At 43.6% G+C, this 22,919-nt stretch overlaps 1 protein-coding gene and 1 long non-coding RNA gene across 4 annotated transcripts in view; both read right to left on the reverse strand.

Moving 5' to 3' along the window:
- Positions 1–13,088: 13,088 nt before the first annotated feature.
- Positions 13,089–17,172, reverse strand: LOC131504766 (uncharacterized). Its single transcript, XR_009258146.1, has 2 exons — positions 17,062–17,172; positions 13,089–13,309 (listed from the first exon to the last, which is right to left on the reverse strand). It is a non-coding gene; the product is annotated as an uncharacterized LOC131504766 (long non-coding RNA).
- Positions 17,173–17,349: 177 nt separating this feature from the next.
- The window catches only part of CMPK1 (cytidine/uridine monophosphate kinase 1), a 38,349-nt gene continuing 32,779 nt past the window's right edge, over positions 17,350–22,919 (reverse strand). The window contains exons 4-7 of one of the 3 annotated variants that reach the window (XM_058717461.1): positions 22,210–22,286; positions 21,869–21,965; positions 21,011–21,127; positions 17,350–17,951 (exon numbers count right to left, since the gene is read on the reverse strand). In XM_058717461.1, coding sequence (XP_058573444.1) covers positions 21,086–21,127; positions 21,869–21,965; positions 22,210–22,286 — 216 coding nt within the window. In that variant the 3' untranslated portion in view covers positions 17,350–17,951; positions 21,011–21,085. Of the gene's footprint in view, positions 17,952–18,591; positions 21,128–21,868; positions 21,966–22,209; positions 22,287–22,919 lie in introns of all 3 variants that reach the window. The other 2 variants (XM_058717460.1, XM_058717459.1) reach the window with 2 other exon arrangements.

Consider the following 22,919-nt stretch of genomic DNA (forward strand, 5'->3'; position numbering starts at 1 on the left):
GAGGGAGAGCAGAGTTTGAGGGGGTAGAGAGTCTGTCCTCACACAGGGAGCTGAGGAGTTGGGAGCTGTGTATGGATAGCACTGTACTGCACAGGTATGTGCGTGCACGGGTATGTGCCGGGAGCTCTCTAGGTTGTGAGTCGAGGAGGGCTCCCCCAAGAGCAAAGCAGTTGGCAGCTTTACAGGCCCAGCTGTGTCGGCCACCCCTGACCCCTACTCTTCATTCTAGTCACATGGTCCTATGGGCCAACAGGCATCAGGCCCGGAGGCTGATGGGCTATATAGTCAATAGCTCCAAAGCCAACCCAGTTTGGCCTGGAGCCCAGGAGGGCCTGGGGCACAGTAGAGATCAGTCAAATCTTCTGTCAAATGATGCTCCGCAAAGATCTGGCTGATCTCTGTTAATCTGTAGTTTTACATCCAGGCTGATACACCCCAAGGCTCACGAGGGGCCGGGAGCGAGATTGGCACGGCCAGATGAAGAGACTGGCTGTTAAAGGCTTGGCAAAGAGGAAAGGAGCAGGACGTAAGCGAGCACTCTGTACCTGCAGGTTCCGGCTCTGACACATATTTCATCTGTTCCTCGCGACAAGCCCGGGAGCTATTACCCCTTCTCCGTGGCAAGTATCCGGGCACTGAAGCTGCTTGCCCCAGGGTGAAGGACTGGGGCACGGCCCAGGGGGGACATGAACTCAGCTGGCAGATGCCACCCTGTCATCATGGAGTCCCATTGCTGTTAGAGGGTGTAGAAGCAGCACCCTTTCCTCCCAAAGCTTCATGGCCTTAAACCCTCAGCCCCCTTCGCGTTCGACTCTTTCGCTAACGGCTCTCCAGACGTCTGTAGCCTGGCCACGCTGGGCCACAGTCAGATTACCCTCGTCACACCTGCCCCTTTCTTTCCAGCATCGAGTCCTGTGGGTGACGGTGTTCCTGATGTCTGCCTCTGCCATTGGGCTATAGGTTTCACGAGGGGAGGGGCTTTCTCTTTGTCACTGCTCTATCCCCATTTGTTACTCACTCAACAAGAATCTATTGAGCACCATTCTGTGACAGCCATTGTACTAGGTGTTTGGGATTCAATAGTGAAAAAAAAAAAAAAAAAGGATAAAGTTCCCTGCCTTTTGGAACTTCCCTCCAAGCATAGACAATCAGCAAATCTTATAGTGTATTACGTCTTAGAAGGTATTAAGCATGATGGACAGAAATAAAATAGCGGGGGTAATAGAAAGAGTAGGGGTGCAATTTTATGTAGGGAGGGGAGGAAGGGCCTGGAAGGAGGTAAGGACAGAGCCCTTTGAATATATGAGGGAAGGGCATTCCGGACAGTGGGAACAGCAAGTTACCAAAGTGCTGAGGTGCGGTCGGGTGGGGTCCCTGGCATTTTCCAGGAACAACAACAGCGAGGCTGGAGCAAAGTGGCCAAGGGCAGGGCATGAGAGCAGTGCAGATACCATAAAGTCTTCCCCTTCCCTTTGAGTTGGGAAGCCACTGGAGAGTGACAGACAAGTCAGTTGATCTGACTTAGGTTTTAAAAGGACAACTGTGGGGGCACCTGGGTGGCTCAGTCGATTAAGCATCCGACTCTTGATTACATCTCAGGTCATGATCTTGTGGTTTGTGAGTTCAGGCCCTACATTGGGCTCTTTGCTGACGGTGGGGAGCCTGCCTGGGATTCTCTCTCTCTCTTGCCCTCCCTCTAAAAATAAATAAACAAACATTAAAAAATATATTTAAAAGGACCACTCTGGCTACCTTGGTAAGAACTGATAGTTTCAAGGCCCCTCAGGGATCAAATAGGTATTTTTGATTGAGCAGAGAGTGAGAAGGAAGAAAGAAAGAATTGCTATCAAAGGAAGAAGCTGGAGAGGCAAACCCAGAGGACACTTCTAACCTTGACGCTCAGTGCTTCTGAGCCCAGTTATAAAAACGTGAAAGGGAACAAATATCCACTTAGCAGAGTGTGAACCTTCCTTCTGGCAGGGTATCTTAGTAAATGTCCCAGGAGGTCATTAAGAATGCCTTGTCACGGGAGATATGCAAGTCGGGCCCGGTGGCCTCAGGAGAACTAGAAGCTGTGGCTTTCATGGGTGAGGGACAGCCTATGTGTCCCTCAGCTCCTGTCCTCTAGCCCTAGCTGCAAGTGGGTGCAGCAAGGGTCCTGTCTCCTCCTCCAGGACCTTCATCTGACCCTCAGGGCTGTCGAGTCTTCCGGGTACATGTGGTTCCTGCCTTGGGTGGTGCAAGTGACAGCTGAGGCTGCAGGAGACACTGGCAGCAGAGCGTTTGGAGTGCTGTTTGGCTGGGATCAGGAGGCTGTCCAGAGTGGCAGGCTCTCTATGGGCAGAGTCCTGTATTCCCAGCGAGCTGAGGCCAAGGCAGGCCAGGAATTCCTTGCCTTAATTTTTGCCTCTAATTCCTCCCAGAAATGAGGCGTGTCAGTCTTTAAATTCTCGGGTTTTTATGAGGCGATTATGGTGATTACTATAAATCTCCCGTGTGTTGTTTTCAAAGGGGCAATTAAGTGGAGGAACCAGGCACCATTTTCGTTTCTCATTAAGTGATTAGGGTTTGCTTGGCAAATCCCAACATCTGTGGCCAGAGGCAGGCTCTGCTGAGCTTGGCTTGGGCAGCGCGTTAGCCTCCACACACGTGAAGCATCCAACACTTCCCTTCTGGCCTGGCTTCTTCTCCTAGTCGGAAGGAGTTGGAGGGAAACCTTGCATTGTATAGATGAGGAAACTGAGGCACAGAATGGGGAGCCAACCCGCCAATCCTGCACCACTAGCAAGCAGTAGAGCCAGGTTCTGGCTTCCAGAGTAAAACTCTAGCCATTACACCAGGCTTTCCATCTGAAGAAAGAGTTTTTAGTAAACTGTTCCCACTGGCAGCTTTGCTTCTAGAAGGAGCAGTGAAGGCTCCTTCTTTAGCATGGGCTCACTTTTTCCACCTGACTCTTCTTTCTCTTTGAACAAACACCGTGTCAACAAGTATGGCAGACACTGTTGGTGTCCACCCAACAGTCATTCCCAGCCTCCTTTTCCTTCACCTACCTCCTACTAACGAGGCTTTGCAAACCTCTCTAGTGGTTAGGAGAGACTACATGACCCAGTTCTGGCTGATGGGATAAGTGGGGGATTTTGCTGGGGGACTTCTGGTAGATTTTCTTACGCCTTCAAGTCACTTAAGAAGAATGCCTTTGCTCCATACTTACTCCCTCACTTCTGCTTTTAGCTGTGGGTGTTTGTAGCAATGTTTGGAGCTGAGGCAACCATCTTGTAACTTGAGGCAACAAACTAGAAGAAGAAACCTAACTGCTCCAGTCATCTACTGCTGCATAACAAATCACCCCAAAATTCAGTATCTTAAAGGATCAATCCATTATTATCTTTCACCATTTTATATGTTGACTGGACTCAACTAGATGGCTCTTACTTGAGGTCTCTTATGTGGTTGCAGTCTGATAGAGGTGGGGGTTGGATGTCCTGGTAGCTCACTCACATAGCTGGCAGTTGGCGCTGGATGTCCAGTGGGAGCTTAGCTAGGGCTGTTGACCAGGACACCTGCACAGAGATTCTCCATGTGGCTTGGGTGTCCCACACCATGGCTGTTGGTTTCTTTTTTTAAAAATTTTTAATGTTTATTATTTTTGAAAAAGAGAGAGAGAGCATGAGCATGAGTAGGGGAAGGGCAGGGAGAGAGGAAGACACAGAATCTGAAGCAGGCTCCAGGCTCTGAGCTGTCAGCACAGAGCCCAACATGGGGTTCATACTCACAGACCACTAGATCAAGACTTGAGCTGATGTCAATGCTTAACTGACTGAGCCACCCAGGCGCCCCAGGCTGCTTGCTGGTTTCTGAGGGCAAGTGTTCAAGTACTAATCATTTTAAGAGGCTCAGACAGATGCTGCAAGGCTTATGATGTAACCTTGAAAGTTCAAAATGTTATTTCCACCATGTTCTATTGGTTAAGCAAATTTTTTTAAATAATTTTTTTAATGTTTATTCATTTTTGAGAGATAGAGCATGAGCTGGGGAGGGGCAGAGAGAGAGGGAGACACAGAATCCGAAGTGGGCTTCAGGCTCTGAGCTGTCAGCACAGAGCCCGATGCAGGGCTCGAACCCATGAACCGTGAGATCATGACCTGAGCCAAATTCGGATGCTCAACCAACTGAGCCACCCAGGTGCCCCAGGTTAAGCGCATTATTAAGGCCAGCTTAGATTCAAGGGAGAAGAGAACTAGACTCTATCTCTAGGTGAGCGAATGACAAGGTGACATTGCAGAAAAGCAGGCAGTATGGGAGATACTGCTCTGTCCATCTTTGGAAAATGCAGTCTACCATCCCCACACCCTGAAGACCATGATGTGGTTAGCTGGAAAGAGTTATGGTACTTGTTACCCATAAGCCACTGTGCCAGCCCAGTACCGTTTCTGTACTTCTCAAGTAAACAAATAATGTCCTAAAAGTTTAAGCCATCGTGAGCTGGATTTTCTGTCCAAATGTGGAGCAGGAGGCAAACATGACCGGGGAAGACTTCCTAAGAGACGATGGACTTAAACTGGATATTTTAAGACCATCTCAAGTTCTTACTCTTTGGTATCAGATACTCCGAGGTTTGAGTTCTATTTCTGCAATTACTACTAGCTGTGTGAGTCTGAGCAAGTTAACCTCTCCGAACTTCAACTTCCTCATCTGTAAAATAGGAATAATAATATTTGCCTCTAAGGCCATTCTGAGAACTCAATGATATGATACATAGTAAGAGCTTAGCATGAGACCACACAATAAGCGGTCTTTAATCATGACTATTTTATCAAATTATTCATTGAGAGGCAGAAAAGTAACCCACTTGGTTTTGTGTGGTTCCGAATGTTGTTGCTGAGACCACTGAGGGGGAAGTATCAGGAAAGCATTTTCTGGCGGCCATGGCTGCCTCTGGCTGTGACCCTTCCATGTCTGGGGGCAAAAGCAGAGCTGTGGGGCCCTGTGAGGCAGACCGAGGAGGGGCTCCTGGCCTGGGGGAAGCTGGACTGTCCTGTGCAGCTCAGTGATGGGGAAGAGGTGGGAGTGGTCTGTAATTTGGGAGCTGGTGAGAAGACACTAGCTGGGATCCCCAAACAATTGCTTACAGCGGTCTGTAGGCCCCAAACCTTTCTCTATGGAAGTCTGAGGTTGGGACAGGGAACAGTCCTCTGCAAGTAGGGTGACCAATTTTAACTAGTTTGTCCAGGACTTTCTGGTTTTAGCATTGGACCTTTGACATCCTGAGAGGCCCTTCAGTACAGGGCAAACCAGGATGGTTGGTGGGATCCTGTTTGCAGGGGATCATCTAGGTGGAAGCTTCTGGGACTCAGGGAGTCCTGTGTCCCAGTATAAGGGATAACATCCTGGCCAAATAGTCTGTCCCATGGAGACCCAGGATGCAGAGCCACCTCCAGGCAACCAGCCTTATAGGTCAGGGATAGCAATGGCCCTCAGTGACCACAAAGTGCACTTCCAGGTCTGGAGACAGAGGGTGTAGTGTGGAGTAGCAGCAACCTCTCTGCAGCCACAGTCAGCCTGTCTCAGCCCTTTGGGACATTCACACTTATGCTGTCATCACCAGGGGGAAATATGAGATTATTTTAGGGGCTCAAGACCTATAAAACTGTGCTTATGCCTGAGATATAGCTTTCCCAAAGCAAGTTCTAGAACTGAAATACCACCATTCATTCTTCATTTGTTAGGTGAGAACCAATGAGAACTATGTTCCCAGAAGCTCTCACCTGACATGCACACTCAGAGTAAAGATGTCTACAGTCCTTTCCGGTGGAAGAAAGAGCCTGGAAAGGTGAAGAAGAGGTGTCTGAAGCTTGGAGATGAGGGAGCGAGCACAGGAGTCCTCAAACACACCTCGAGGACCTCACAATTGGGCCAGTGTGGTAATAAGATAATCCCATAAAATAACGTTGTACCCATAAAATAAGACCTTGGGCTGACATGTCACTGGAGATGTTAAATTGATGACTTGTTTTATTCCCCTTTCTCTTGAGAGCCTTCTAAAATGATTGTTAAGAAATAAAAAGGATATAAACCCACAACAATAAAAATAATGGGTGAGGCATCATCAGTAGGGGAGATATTCAACAAATGTCAGGACAACAGAAAGCAGATGGAAGGGTGGTAACTAATGCAGTAGGGCAGAGAAAGCCTTGGCACAGAGCATGCAGAGAAGAAGATACAGCCACGGAAAGAGGCAGCACCAGCCTCTTGGCAGCCCCGGCAAAACACAGAGCTTAAATCAGCAGATTAAATGAAAATCTGTACACTGGACAGTGCCTCCCCACACCTGGGCACAGACCACTAAGAGGTCAGGGTCTACTCTCCAAGTGGGAGCGGGCAGTTTCTGGAGAAATCTAATGTCCCCAGATGAAGGACCCTCAAATGCTGGGATTGGGGTGGGAATGGGGAGAGGAAGTGCTCTGCTGTAGTGACTGACTGACTTGGCTGCCTAGTCAACTAAGACACGCCAGCTAATCAGCAAGCTTTTCAGTTCTTCATTCTTAAATATGAATGGACAGCCAAAGATTACCACACATTTGAGGAAAACCTCCAAACTGAGCACAAGACAAACACATAAAATGACCTCAGAGGAAATGGAAATAATGCAAGGAAAAGAGAAGAACTAAAAAAAAAGTTTACACTCTATTAAGATCCTCACATAGATTCAAGGACATGTTGTACCCATAAAATAAAAACTGGATGGTATGAAGGAAAAAGAACCAAAGAGAACTTTTGAAAAAAAATATTATATTTATGTATATGTTAATTATATAAATAACTTATATAATATCATGTAAAGTTATATATGTAATTTTTATATAATATAAATATATATAATGCGAATAGACAAAGGACATTTTTCAGAGAGTGAAACAAAAAGATGAGGAGGTAGAAAATATGACAGAATGGGGAGCCTGGCTGGCTCAGTCAGAGGAGCATGGGACTCTCGATCTTGGGGTTGTGAGTTCAAGCCCCACACTGGATATAGAGATTACTAAGAAAAATAAATGAACCTTAAAAAAAAGAAGAAAATATGAGAGAAAATATAAGCAACATAAAGGATCAATCCAAGAAGTTAAAAATCCAACAAATGGGGAATTCTAGCACAGATACAAATGGAGAAGAGGAATCATTTAAAAGTTACATAAGATGGAAAAAGATATTTGCAAATGACATATCAGACAAAGGGCTGGTATCCAAAATCTATAAAGAACTCACCAAACTCCACACCCGAAAAATAAATAATCCAGTGAAGAAACAGGCAGAAGTCACGAATGGATACTTTTCCAAAGAAGATACTCAGATGGCCAACAGGCACATGAAAAGATGCTCAACATCACTCCCCATCAGGGAAATACAAATCAAAACCACACTGAGATACCACCTCACGCTAGTCAGAGTGGCCAAAATGAAAAATCAGGAGACTGTAGGTGCTGGAGAGGATGTGGAGAAATGGGAACCCTCTTGCACTGTTGGTGGGAATGCAAACTGGTGCAGCCACTCTGGAAAACAGTGTGGAGGTTCCTCAAAAAATTAAAAATAGATCTACCTATGACCCAGCAATAGCACTGCTGGGAATTTACCCAAGGGATGCAGGAGTGCTGATGCATAGGGGCACTTGTACCCCAACGTTTATAGCAGCACTTTCAACAATCGCCAAATTATGGAAAGAGTCTAAATGTCCATCAACTGATGAATGGATAAAGAAATTGTGATATGGGTATTGAGGAGGGCACCTTTTGGGATGAGCACTGGGTGTTGTATGGAAACCAATTTGACAATAAATTTCATATATTGAAAAACAATTGTGGTTTATATACACAATGGAATACTACTTGGCAATGAGAAAGAATGAAATATGGCCTTTTGTAGCAACATGGATGGAACTGGAGAGTGTTATGCTAAGTGAAATAAGTCATACAGAGAAAGACAGATACCATATGTTTTCACTTTTATGTGGATCCTAAGAAACTTAACAGAAGACCATGGAGGAGGGGAAGGGAAAAAGAGTTAGAGAGGGAGGGAGGCAAACCATAAGAGACTCTTAAAAACTGAGAATAAACAGGGTTGATGGGGTTGGGGAGAGGGAAAAGTGGGTGATGGGCATTGAGGAGGGCACCTGTTGGGATGAGCACTGGGTGTTGTATGGAAACCAATTTGACAATAAATTTCATATTAAAAAACAAAAATAAATAAAAGTTACATAAGAAAATGTCCCATAAACAAAAGTCATAAAGTCTCTACATTAAAAGAGCTCAATATGTGCCCCCAAAATGAAGGACAAAGTGACCCACACTCAAGTCCGATATCCTGACATTTTTTTAACAGGGATGAGAGAGATCTAAGAGCTTTCAGAGGGGAGCAAAATGAAAATAAAGAAAAAAAAAGGTCACAAAGGAACGATAATCAGAATGGCCTCAGAATTCTCAGCGGCAACATGGGATGCTAGCAGTCAATGGAGAAATGCTTCCAAATGCTGGGAGAACAGAGTTTTCAATCTAGAGCTCTAGCTAGGCTGAACCGTCCATTATTGGACTGTAATAAAGACATATAGAGACATATATGGAGTCAGAACATTTATGTCCTATGTACCCTTAGGTGATTACTTGGAGGGTTTTCTCCAAACATGGAAATAAGCCATGAAAGAAGACTGAGCTCCAGAAAAGACTGGCCTCGTGCAGAAAGCTAGGAAAGGAAGTGAGACTGATGGATGTCCAACAGGTTTGGACACTCGCAGACCAGACTGGAGTGCGAGAATAGGGGGCCCTGAAAGGTCTCCGGGGAGAAAGAGAGACTGGGGAAACATGAGGGAAAGATAAAGGCCATTAGGAAAAGAGGAAAAGAAAAAGTGGTGTAAGAAATAAAATGCAACCTGGTAACCACCGGGTCTGCAGTGAATGTGATATTAACACAGCTACACGAAAGACAGTGTCTTAACTTCGCAGTTTGGGATGCATCTATAAACAAAGCGTGAAAGCCTTGATTGCCCAGCTGGCGACAGAAGAGGAAATCAGAGATGTGAAGCATGACAAAGATTCCATCTGCCTTTGTTGTCTGGAAAATGGAAGGGGCGAGTGGAAGGGACCTGAGGCTTGCCTCTAGTGCCAGGAGCGCCCCATGACCAATAGTCAGCAAGGAAACAGGCACCTCAGTCTTACAGCCGCAAGGAACTGGATTCTGCCAACAGTAAGTATAAGCTTGGACGTAGATTCTTTCCTGAGCCTCCAGATGAGAGGTCTGCCCAGCTGGTTTCTTGATCTCAGCTTTGTGATACTGTGAGCAGAGAACCCAGACTTCTGAGCAACTGTGAGGGAACAGGGGAGCGTTGCTTCAAATTGCCAAGTTTGTGATTTGTTACGGAGTCATAGAGAACTAATCTACCTGGGATGTCTGCCCCCAAACACTTATTGTGTTACAAGAGATGTTTTGGGTTGAGTGGTTAAACTCTCAGACTGCAGACAGGCTGACCTGGCTTAGAATTTTTCCTGAGGACTAGCAGTCACAAACACAGTAAACATTCAACAAACAGAACCGTAACCATTGTTCTTATTCACTCTGTCTCTGTTCGGCTCTCACCCCCTCTGTAAATGTTCCCTGACTCCCCGCCTCGCTCCTCTGGAAAGTTCACCCCACCCTCCCCTGCACTTTGTACTTGCTGCACTACTGCAGGTCTCATGCTGTGCTGGTCAAATGCCCTTCCCAGACTACTAGTTTCTAGAAGGGCAGAAATCCTGTCTGTTCAGAACCTGCCACAGCCCGTCATGAAGGCGGAGCTCTGGGAATGTTTGTGGAGAAGGAACGTAGAGACACTTTCGAGAAGTGTGAACTACCCAGTGAGGACAACTGTTCAGGTTGGGGTGAGTAATCTGTTACTAGGGTAGCCACCTGTCAGGGATGCTGAAAGAGATAAACTTCAGGACATATTGGGTCTTTCTACCCTAGCTTATGTTTTGAAGCCAGTATTTGTTTCATAGAACCACAAGGGGTGGAGGGGTGGGGGTTGCGAGAGGCAGGTGCTGAGAGTGGAAGACCTCTTCAGCCAGGGCAGATGGGGAAGTTGAGTTGGGCATTAACTCATTCAATTATTTTACCATGCACTGTTAACTTTTGGCAGTCCTGCACTGGGAGATGCTATCTCACACCTTGAAAAAGAGATGAGATTTTGGCAATTGCTTCTGGGGGAGAAGCTTTTGGTAGAGGCCACATTATGATTAAGACCTGACAGATCCAGGGGCGCCTGGGTGGCTCAGTTGGTTGAGGGTCTGACTTCAGCTCAGGTCATGATCTCACAGCTTTTGGTTTCAAGCCCCGCATCGGGCTCTGTGCTGACAGCTCAGAGCCTGGAGCCTGCTTCGGATTCTGTGTCTTCCTCTCTCTCTGCCCCTAACCCACTCGCATTCTGTCTCTGTCTCTCTCAAAAGTAAGTAAACATTAAAAAAAAAAAGACCTGACAGATCCAGCCCCCAAGGAGCAATCTCAGGACTGAGCAGGGGGCTCTGAAGTATGGTGTGTGTTCAGCTAGGAAGAAGCAGAGGAGGGGTTGTGGCTGTTTCAGTGGTTTGGAAGAGGGAAAAGGTGAGAATGAGTACAGTGGATCCTAGAAGGTTGGGGCTGGAGGCAAGGAGCCTCCCAGCTGTGTGCAGGGAGCCGGAACAGGAAGGTGCAGGTTTGTGGGTACAGAAACAATTGACGGGTTGGCAGGAGCGGAAGGTGGATGCACGATGGCTGACGGGTGCCCCTCGGTGGCCACACTGAATAACTACACCTGATACCACCCAGACACAGCCAGTGCCCAACTGACTGACTTACCTCAGGGCTAGAAGGGCCCACTGAACTACAAAAGAGGACCACACGCTGCAATAAAAATGGTTTGCGTGAATGCATCCGTACCCGGAGCAGTCCGTCTGTGTGCCTGTGTTGGGTAGGAGCGTGCCTGATATGAATTTAGGCATGCTTATTCGTGTATGTGTCTGAGTACGTGTATCAGTGCAAGTGATCGGGCGTATGTGCAGGTTGTGTGTGCACGTGTGTACGTGTTAGTGTGCAAGCCCTGTGAGCACTGGAGCCAGGATGTGCATCTGTATGTTTGTATGTATGTGTATCTGTTGGTAAGACTGCTTGTGTCTGAGTGGATGTGTGTTAATGTAACTTTTGGGGCCTTGGCTTTCTTTTCTGTTACACATTGAAATAGTTAAGCTCCATAATCTTATTGTTTGTTTAAAGTTTGCTCTTGGATGCAGGCCTGTTCCAGAATAACTAGCAGATGCGAAAAGCATCCATTATGTATTTTTGCAATTAGCCGAAAACCCAGAAACTTTTCTTAAATAACAGACACAATTCTGTGGGTTGCTTATTGCTAGGAGCCGCCTCCTCTCCCCGGCTCAGGCAGGCCGGCCCTGGGCCCAGCCCTAACCCAGGCCAAGCCAGGGAGGGTTTGCAAACTGTCCCTAGTGAGATGGGAAAACCATTAAGGGTTCAGAATAGAACTCAAGGGACAGCTTACAGCAAGGAGGAGAAAGAGTAGAAAAAGAGGAGGGGTTGAGGAGTGGAGCAGCCTCCAAAATCTGAGAGGACTTTGTCAAACTTCCCCGTCCAACCTAGCAGTTACCCGGCATTCTCGTCTGGACTCAGCTAAACAGACACAGGGTAAGCCCACATTCTTTTACCCGCCTTTATGGTTTGTCCATTACATTTCCCTGCCTTGTCTTTGCATGCCCCTATCTCCTATTGTTTGGCACATGGACCCCCACCCTGTCCAGCCACCCATCCTGGCTGTCATGCTTTTGCTAGCGCGGTTTCTCTCCCAGAATATGCTGTTCCTCTCCCCTGAGGCAAAGCAGGCACCTCCTGACCACCAGCAGCATTACCATCAGCAAACTTTGCTGAATACCTATCCCAGGCATGGCGGAGGGCACCCAGGAAGTAGAAACAGAAGCTTAAGGAAGTTTCTCAATATTTGGGTTCCTATGGGAAGGCACAGACTCCCATGATGTTCCTTAGCCTTTCCTCCCTGCCCATATGGACAGGGAGCTATTCTGCATCCTGAGTTTCAGGAGGGCCCAAAGAATGTGGCTGGGGTTCCAGATGGACCTCAGACTTAGATAGCTACAACTTGAACAGGATGTGACCATGGAACCTAAGAGCTGGAAGATTCTAAAACATCCTGCTGGTTACACACTTCCAGTGATGGGGAATTCATGTCCTAAATTATCCCAATTCAGTGCTGGGTGGCTCTAACTTTACAAGGTCTTCTTTAGGGGCGCCCGGGTGGCTCAGGCGGTTAAGCTTCCGACTCTTGATTTTGGTTCAGGTCTTGATCTCAGTCCTAAGACCGAGCCCCTAGTTGGGCTCAGCACTGGGCATGGAGCCTGCTTAAGACTGCCCCTCTGCCCCTCGTGTGGCAACTTCAGTTGCTTCCAGGGCCCTAGCTCTGCCCTCAAACCCATCTCCCCTCAGAAGTCTGGACAGTGACAGCAGCCCCAGGGCTCTCCTCACCTTTTATGACAATGGCAGTTGTGAAGTGAGCTGAAAGCCACCCTACTATGTCAAGTTAGTACCCATCTGACAACTTCTTTAGAGAGAGAACATTTGTGATCTTCTCCTAGTCCTTCTACCCCTCCCCTCCTCAACCCAGGAACTTCAGGGATGGTAGACTAGGGAACTGTTTGATTTGTGAGCTCTCAACCAGGGTTATCAATTTGTCATTTATCCAGCACTAAGTACCTCCTCTATGTTAGGCACTGTGGACATAAAGACCAAGAAGCTGGTCCCTTGTCCACAAAGATGCAAGGCTAGGAGTTTCCAATATCAGCTCTGGTTCCTATTTAGTACACTGGTTCTCAAAATATCACTATCACCTGGAATTTTATAAGAAATGCAAATTTGTGGACCCCACCCCATATCTACTGAGGTGGGCCCCCTAGACTGGGTTTAACAAGCCCTTCAATTGATTCTGATACACTTGAAAGTTTCAGAATCATTGGTTTAGATTCACCTGGGGCGTCTTTAAAATGAAATTAGAATTTCTGGGAGTGATGCCTGAGACATTGGTTTAAAAACATGGTTTATGTTTTTTTAATTTTAGAGATAGAGAACGAGCGAGCGTGAGTGGGGGAGGGGCAGAGAGAGAGGGAGACACAGAATCCAAAGCAGGCTCCAGGCTTCATGGTGTCAGCAGTGTCCCACGCGGGGCTCGAACCCACAGAACCGCGAGATCATGACCTAAGCTGAAGTCGGACGCTTAACCAACTGAGGCACCCAGGTGCCCCTAAAAAAAAAAAAAAAAAAAAAAAAAAAAAATGGTTTAAAGGACATTCAACAAATGTTTGGCACACTGAATGAAATCCTATTAAATAGAAGTGACTCTCGAGCATCACAAGTTATAACTTTGCCTTTCCAGGTTTTTGTTAGGAATGACGGTGGATTAAAGCATGTTGGTGTTAAGGAATGAGGGCTGGGAAAAAGGGGACCTGGGTTCTAGGCTTAGTTCTGCTACTATCTGGAGGGCTTTGAGGAAGACACATCTTTCAATATTCAAGAGAATGTATTAAGAATATCTTAAGAATAATGTGTAGGGGGTGCCTGGGTGGCCCAGTTGGTTAAGTGTCTGACTCTTCATTTTGGTTCAGGTCATGATTTCAGGGTTCATGAGATGAAGCCCCATGTCGGGTTCCATGCTGCTTGGGGTTCTCTTGCTCTCTGCCCTTCCCCCACTCATGCCTGCACTCTCAAAATAAATAAACGTTAAAAAAAATAAAATGTATTGGGGCGCCTGGGTGGCTCAGTCGGTTAAGCGTCCGACTTCGGCTCAGGTCACAATCTCGCAGTCTGTGGGTTCAAGCCCTGCATCGGGCTCTGTGCTGACTGCTCAGAGTCTGGAGCCTGTTTCACATTCTGTGTCTCCTTCTCTCTCTGACCCTCCCCCGTTCATGCTCTGTCTCTGTCTCAAAAAAATAAATAAATAAATAAACGTTAAAAAAAAAATTAAATGTATTAAGAATTGACTCTGTGCCAGGTCACGAAGAGAATACAGAAATACAGCTAAAGACCTCTAAAATCTCCTTCCCAAAGACACCATGCATCAAGAACTACAATGCATTACCCACTGAGGAGAAAGTAGGTGGAAACCTCATTCTGTTCTCTCCCAATCCAGTAAATATGGTCAGTGAAAGCGCTGAGGAGACACCGTAGTCTTACAAGGCTTCAAGCAGAAATTTATACTAAAGAGTTTCAGATCAGGAACAGGAACTGGAAACTATCAAGTCTTCATAAAGCAAAAAATTTTCTAAGTCATAACACAGTAACATGACAATGGAGGTATAATAAGTCAAAAGTCTATCAACTAGATTGAATTATGAGTGGGTGGGTGAGATTTTCGCCAAAACTATTATTTTCTGGCCCTAGTCTCTCCTGGTTTTCCTTCCAAGACAGCCAATCACATGGTCTTCTCTGAGCTGTGAGCTACAAGTAGAGGGAGGCTGATGAGGTGAAAGATTCATTTCCCCTCCTATCCCCTGTACTCCATGGTTATCCGATTCCAGGCTCTGGGAGAGTTGAAAATAGAATCCTAAGGAAACTGCAGGTGGACCCAGTTAGGATCCAAAGTTCAGTGATGCAACTGGCAGCTATAGCGAGTCAAAAATAACTTTCTCATTTTGCTTTTTCAAGAAGTATTTACTGGGTGCCTACTATGTGCAGACACTAGGAAACAGATGAAAACATATTTTTGCTCTCCTGACACAATCTAGCAGGGGAGTCGCCAATAAGCAAACAAAGTAACTTCACAAATTGCAGATACGTGCAATAGTGAAAACAAATGAGGGGCGCCTGGGTGGCTCAGTCAGTTAAGCATCTGACTCTTGATTTCAGCTCAGGTCAAGATCTCATGGTTTGTGACTTTGAGCCCCGCATCTGGCTTTGGGCTGACAGTGCAGAGACTGCTTGGGATTCTCTCTCTCCCCCTTTCTACCCCTCCCCTGCTCTCAAAATAAACAAACTTAAAAAAATATATAAAATAAACGAGGGTGGGGTGCCTGGGTGGCTCAGTTGGTTAAGCATCTGACTTCAGCTAAGATCATCTCACAGTTCATGAGTTCAAGTCCTGCATCAGGGTCTATGCTAACAGCTCAGAGCCTGGAGCCTGCTTTGGATTCTGTGTTTCCCTCTCTCTCTGCCCCTCCCCTGCTCCTGCTCTCTCAAAAATAAATAAACATTAAAATAAACAACAGTAACAGGGTAGTGATGAGGAAGCATGATGGCATATTAGTGGTTACACTTCAAAATCAGGCTTTATTACAAGTAGGCAACATGGGCTACTGGAAGACAGGAGGCAGATCTGGTAAGACCCAAGGGTCTGGGGTCCAATTCCAGACTCACAACTATCTAGCTGTAAATATTGTTGGGCAATTGACTTGGGCTCCTTCAGCTTCAGTTTAATCATTCACAAAACAGGAAAACCATCATCCCAACCTGAATGGTTGGGAAAACAAGATGAGAACAGAGGTAAAAGTGTGCTTGCATTAAAGCACTATACAAAAACAATACAGTTAAGAAACTGCTAGACTTGAGCTTAACTTGTGAGCCTGTTGAAGGCAGGGACTACGTATTACTGCTTGTGGTATCCTTAATAAATGTGTCTCAAACATATTTTGAATGAATGGTCAGCCAACGTTTTTTAAAATATTTACTTATTTTTGAGAGACAGACAGTGTGTGAACAGCAGAGGGACAAAGAGAGAGGGAGACACAGAACCCAAAGTAGGCTCCAGGCTATGTGCTGTCAGCGCAGAGTCTGATGCAGGCTTGAACCCATGAACCATGAGATCACGACCTGAGCCAAAGTTGGACACTTACTGACAGAGCCACCCAGGCGTCCTGCCACCAAACTCCTTGTAATGTCACCATTTTAGTGCTCATCATCTCCTGGTCTGATGACAGACACATTGCCTAATTAAGGAAGACGTAGATTACCTGTAACAAATTCTCTGATCTCAATCCTAAAAGCTAGTATCTCTGCCAGGCAGCTTGCTAACACAACCAGTTAGCTCAATTAAGATGGCAGATCCATGAATGTGATTACAGACTGTAATGATGCCTCCTGTATCAATCTAGTTATTATTTCAGCAACTGGCCAGTCTGAGTATTGTCATATGAAACAACGATTTAGCTGACCATAAATACTTAAAGTCATATACACAAGCTAAACTTACAAATATCCATAAAACTACTGAAACCATAAGTTAAGGATAAATGAAGATAGATAGTATCAAGGGAGTCTCATTCTTGAAGCCCATTTTCATCAACAAAATAATCCTGGAGAGTAGTGGGAATGTGGTCTATGATCATGAAGACTGGACAGATTAAGAAATGGTGTTTGGTAGGAGTGATTATGGGTAGAGTAAGTCTCCTACAAGGACCATCATGGCCAAAGAACTGGAATGAACCAACTCCTGCTTCTCTACACAAATGGTTTTACTCTCCCTGCCCTCATCCCATCCCATCCATCCTCTCCATTTCTGACTCTTCCATTAGCACAACAGCAGCAGCCTCAAGTCCAGTAGTGCACCTACCTTCTCTAAAGAGCACTTAGCCAGACCTAAGCAGGAAAGGTCCTAGGCAGAGGAATGGTCTCTGCTCAATCATGTTTGATATTGGATGTGACAAGGACATTCTGACACAGTCCTTGACATCAGGGGGATTTTGATGTGTAGCTGTTTTAAACTGGTCATTTTGATGTGACTATTTTGACCCAACATGAAAGTTGACCATTAAACTTTAGCATTTCTCCCCCAAATCATGTAAATGACGTGTCTATGGTGGTCTAAACCACCACCCCAATCCAGGACAGGATAATGGTAGTGCCTATTGTGCTCTACCTGGTAATTAAAAGGAAAAAAAGGTTTCCATTTTGACAAGGCTATTTTGATGCAGCCTTGTCACAATCATACTCTGGCCAAATTCTGGCAGCTGGTTTGGAACCACTTGTGAGAATGCTTCTCTGTAAAACTAAGGACCAACCAACCTGGGGTGAGCCATGCACAACAGCTTTGTGCTCTTAAGTACTAACTGCTGAGCCAATTCAATGTCTTCTCCCTCTGGTTCTGGAAGCCTTTGGAACCAGGTGGTCCTCAGAGGGCCGCAAGCATTTACAAACCGGCAATGAATCTCAGCCAATTCAGGGGGTTTCTTGGAAGTCCATCTTGAGTCCACTGTATCAGTTTTCCCCCTTAATTTCAGAGAAGCAGTTACCAATATACTTCTTCCAGGAAGTCTTCTAAAGGGTAAAATACAAATATTCCCAAAGCTCACATACATATTTTTTGAATTTTATTTTCTCTTTTTAGATGTGGTTACTCAACCAAATGAGAATGCATCTGCTATTTATGCAAAATGCTGCTTAACTGCTCAACTGCTCGATTCTACAGTGTAGAAGACAATTTTCAAAGTTTGTCTGGATTATCTACATCAGGGCTGGGATGAGGTAACCTACCTCTACAGATGCTTTTCCTTTGGTTGGTTAGGGCATTGAAGGCCAGTGTCAAGAAGGTAACACTTTGTGCGTTACTTCAAAATGTATCATAAATAAAAAACCACTTTCTGTGGCTGAAAGAACCTCACTTAGAGAAATGTTGATTTATTACCCTCATCTCTCCCTGAATAGGCCAAAATAATTAAGCCCTCTTCTCTTATGGCTAGGTCTTAGGAAGACAAAATCATGAAAGAGCCTTTTTGAAGAAGACGGACTCCAGAAAACCAGGTTCTGCTCTGATGAGCAGGGACAGCAGGGATCTCACAAAAATCTGAGCCCTGGTGATGGCCTGGAAGTGGCAGGGCTGACAAAGGGTATAAAGCCTGATAGCCAGAAGTTCAACTTCGTCCTTTAGCTGTCCCAAGGACAGGAAAGCTGGTGACCTGCGGAGCACAAATGAGGCCCAGAATTACCACCACAGTCACAATAACCACACCCATTCAAAGGAAAGCAAACCTGGATCCAAGAGAATACTTAAACTGGGGTCATGGGTGAGGAAATAAAGGGATAGGTGATTAGGACCATTTTTACCTTTTTCCTTGGTACACAACAAATGAGCTTACTTTCTTCATTAAAAGAAAAATGCTTAGGATTAAGGAGTACTTAATTTAGTTGAAACATGCGGGCAGGCTAGGGAGAAGTGAAATAAGCTATATAATGATGATCATTACCCATCAAAAGACATGTGAAGGTCTACCCACATCAGGGTGTTAGTTTCAGATAGAAAACACTTGGAAGGCAGAGTATGTGTTTGTAGCACCTACAGCTTGTGCAATTATTATGAGTTTGAAGAAGGACCAAACCTCCAGGGGAAAAAAAAAGCTGACCTACTCTGGCCAATACTTTCAGTCACTATTATCTCCAGAGTGTCAGGCAACTACTTAATTACATGACAAAGACACAAGCCCCCCAAGGCATCTTGAGACATTGCCTTGAGGCATCTTGAGACATAGCCTGATGCCAATTTCCCCCTCAAAGAGACAAGCAATTGCTGCTGTAGGTAGGTAATGAAATAGGCTATACTTGTGCCTCGATCCAGATTACTTCTTGAAGGAATGGGATAAAGTCATGCTTTCTACTTAATTCAAGATGTGCAAACATAATACAGAGCAGAAAATTCTCCTGGATCCTGAACTCTGCTTTTGCTGTAAACCCACATGTTAAATACAGGATACTTCTCAGTCTTCAATATGCTTGAGAGAATGGAAATCTGAAACAGCAAACGCCATAGCACAAAATTTATTAGGATTATTTACCAAGTAATTTCATATACATCCAACATCAGGAAATGTCAGTTAATTTTAAAAAAAAAAAGAAAGAAAGAAAAGCAAAAAAAAGCAAAGCTTCCACTAAGGTCTTTCAAAACTGAAAACCTCCTTGGTGACTTTAACAAACGGAATGACTAAACTAATGAAGTCCGATGTATCTCAGTCAAATCCTAAACACAATATTGCCAACATGTTTTTCTACTCAAAAGCAAACTAGCAAAGGCTCATAATTTCGTAATTACGATGTTTCTTGATTTGTGTTCTCAAATGCCACAAAAGGCTGTGTGATGAAAGGAAGCGAAGTGCCTCGTCTCAGCAGTCTTCTTAAAAACCTCACGTTTGCTTCCCAAAATCAGTATAAACATTTAGATTCCCCCATCTGATGAATTTCTTCACTTATTTGAGCAGGAATGCTCTCAAAACCTTATAGTCTTTACTCTTGCTTCATACTGCAGCTTTTTGATTAAACCACCAGCAAAATCCCTCTGTATCTGCTGAACTAAATCACCACACAAGAATTTGTTATAGTCTCTTCCAGGAAACCAAGATAATCTCAATACAAATTTTGGTGGCTAATATCCATCCCTTATATTTTGTTTCCTAATGGCAAGTATGTTGAAAAATATATCATTAATAAGTGAATTTCATAACACACATAGAAATAAATGAACCTATTATAATGTAAGAACATCCACAAGTTGTCCTCACTATTCCCATTGACTTTATACTTCTAATTCTTCTTCTTCTTTTTTAAGTAAACTCTACGCCCAATGTGGGGCTTGAACTCAAACCATGGGATCAAAAATCACATACTTTACACCACTGAGTCAGCCAGGCGCTCCTATTCCCAATGACTTTAAATATAAAATCTAATTAAACAAAAACAAAATTCCTTACCCTATTTAACCCTGTATACCAAACAGTATAAGTGCTAAAAATGAGAAACATTTTAATAAATCTCACATGAAGAACCTTGGAAATAACTCTTCATTAGTAATGGCAGAAAAAGATAAGAAAGGGGAACACAAATTTCTCAGAGATTTTTTAAAGGAAGAATGGATTTAAGGGAAAATTCCTTTGGACTCGATAGCCTTTTTAAAATAGCCTTTTTAAAATTCTGTACTTTTCAATGCTTCAACATGATGCCAAAAAAGAATTTACTAAATAAAAGTAGCCAGGAAGGAAATCAAACATTTATAAGATATATTTATTATTTTTCTGACCAAAGTGCAATGATTTTTAAATGTCCTTAAATAACTGAAAAAAAAAAAGTATTCAAGAAAATAAACACAAATGGGAAATTTAGCCATTAGATTTTTTTTTACTTCATACCAACCCTACATTTAATCTAGAAAACAAATAAAAACAAAAAACAAAAAACTCTGAATGAAATGTTATTAAAATGCTAACCAAATCATTTTACCATAAACCCAGTACATGCATTTCAAGGTTCCCCTGCTAGGAATTTTGTTAAGATCAGTTTAATCATTAATAATAATAACACTATATAATAGAGCACAGGAACACATGTCATTTGATGTGATCCTGCCCCTTACCCTCAGATTTATGTCAGAATAAAGCTGACAATTCTCCCAGGCTCTGAACCCCCAGCGACCCCATCCCAATCCCCGGAAGCAAAGAAGATGCCTTGTCATACAACTTTGTATAAGTTGTAATAAAACAAAGCCTTAAGTTTTCTTATCTTTCTGTAGGAAATGGTCAGTTATTTGATAAATACTAAAACACTTCTAGGAATTCATTTTATGAGTTTGTTTACCAAACACATTTTGCAAGAACTGACTACACAAAAAGTTCCTTTGGAATTTGGTCCACAAATTCGCTTAACAGGTTGGAAATGTAAAACCTACAAGAAAACAAGGAAGTGGGGAATCCCTAATCTTAACATGTTGTAATTACTAAAGGGATATACACACAGACTACAGAGTTTTGCTCACAGAAGGCACACACTATAAAAGGGATATGCTTTTTGAGGAAAAACAAAGAACTAGCTGATATCCTTCTTTGTTTTGTGAGCACCATGGCTAAGATGAAGTTAGACCCGAATTCACTGTCTACTCCTGTAACCAGAAAAATTGAAGATAAAAAATTTAATTTGTCTTACTACATACTTTCCAGCCATTCATTGAGATGTAATTATGAAAGATTAAAATTGCCTTAAAAAGGGGTTGTAATAGCAGCTATCAAAGCAATATTCAAGCATGATTTCAAGGATGCTTTCAGGTTTAGAGTTAGCCTTCTTTGTCAAAAATCTTCACAACTTCATCAAAAACCTGTAAAGGACAAAGAGTAGTAATTTAAAAAGGAAGTATTATTAAAATACTATATGGCTAAGTTCCTGTTTAGAAGTCCATTTTTTTATTAATTTTCAAGATGTATCATTTAAAAAAATACATTAATTCCTTGGTTTCATCTATTTTCCTTTGGACCTCTCCCCAGCTCGTGCTTTGTCTGTGTCTCTCTCTCTCTCTCTCAAAAATAAAAAAACATTTAAAAAATAAAAAAATAAAAAAATAGAGAGAGACACTAGAAAAGAGCTGCTGGGCACTGAGGGCTTGCACAGCAGTTTAGAGATCAGGATTTTTACAGAATGGGAGGGAAGGGCTGGGCGCAGAAGCCCTGCGCCCCTGGGGCTCTGTGCTCTGTGACGAAGAGATGGAAGCTGCCTGGGGACCTTGCTCTAGAGGACTCGCCATTCACATTAGAGATTTTAAAAGATGAATGTGGTCCAAATCACAGTTCTCAAAATGCCAATTTTCCAGTGCTTGAGAAAAGAGGTTTGGAATTAATAAACCACCCACTTCTTAGGAAGAACAAGTCTGAAGTTGTAAAATCTATTTTAGACTCTATTCAAAAAAGGAGAAAAAAAATCTCATTTTTCACTTAGTCTCCCAGGTCTTGAAAAGCAAACAAACTAATCTGTCATACTTCTTTTTCTCCTGCCTACCTATCCCTTGTCCCCCAAATCACATTTTTACTGGACTTTTCTTTTAAGGCAAGCTAGGGATACTCACTTCATCAACAGACTTAGAGGCATCTATTTTCTTGACTTTCCCCATTTCTTCATATAAGTCAATAATTGGCTTTGTTGACTGAAGATAGGTCTGAATTCTGCAAAAGCAGCACATATTGCAAGGTTCTAAGTATCCACCCGCTCTCCCCCACGTTACGGAACAGCTCAGAGCACAACCCAGACCCAACCCAACCGACTCCCTTACCATCTCCTTAGACCACACAATTTACATATTTAAGCATGCCAGTTTCTTTTTCTGGACCAAAATGAGGCAGGTATTTAATCTGTGACTCAAGTTCCAAAATAAGCCCAAGGTGGTGATGTGTAAAGTCTGCAAAGTACCTCTTTTCCAAGCTCTCTCTGTTGTCATCACTTCTACCACTACTCTTTCCCCTCTCAAGACACCGTTCAATACAGATCTAGAAAGAGAAATAAATAGTACAAAAAAAAAAAGATGTGAATTTCACATTTGCCATTCTTTTAACCTGAATGAGAAAAAAGTTTGAAGAGATCACAAAAAAACCCTACATTAAAACTAATTTGTCTAATTCATTAATCAACATGCAAAGTCCTTTTAAATTTAAACATGTGGTTCAATTTATATAAACTAGGTTAAATAAGCACAGAGCATAATAAGAATTCATTCATGACTCAGTTTTTCCTGTATACTTTTTTTTAAACCGCAATAAAAAGAAGATCTGTATGTGTATGCTTCCATCCAGGATATATTATTAACTTATTAGGTATCAATTACATGCCTCAAACTTTGTTCCATTTTGCTTACTTTTTGATAATTCCATAAATATCCAAATATTTAAGAGTCAACATATTTGCATTTGAATAAAGTATCCCTTGTTAATCGTGAATAAACATTCCTTAGTTATAAAGCTGTGGTAACATTCTAAAGTCAACTTTGAAGAATAAGTGAAAACATATTTTTGGGGGTTGGAAAAAGAGAGTTACATTTTAAAACAACTCAAAGCCTGCAGCAAGCCTCTCCACCAGAGGCACATTTGCAATTCAGCCCAAGAATAGCCAACTTCCTTCAAGGC

Source organism: Neofelis nebulosa, chromosome 2, assembly GCF_028018385.1.
Source record: "Neofelis nebulosa isolate mNeoNeb1 chromosome 2, mNeoNeb1.pri, whole genome shotgun sequence".
In the NCBI taxonomy this organism is placed as follows: Eukaryota; Metazoa; Chordata; class Mammalia; order Carnivora; family Felidae; genus Neofelis; species Neofelis nebulosa.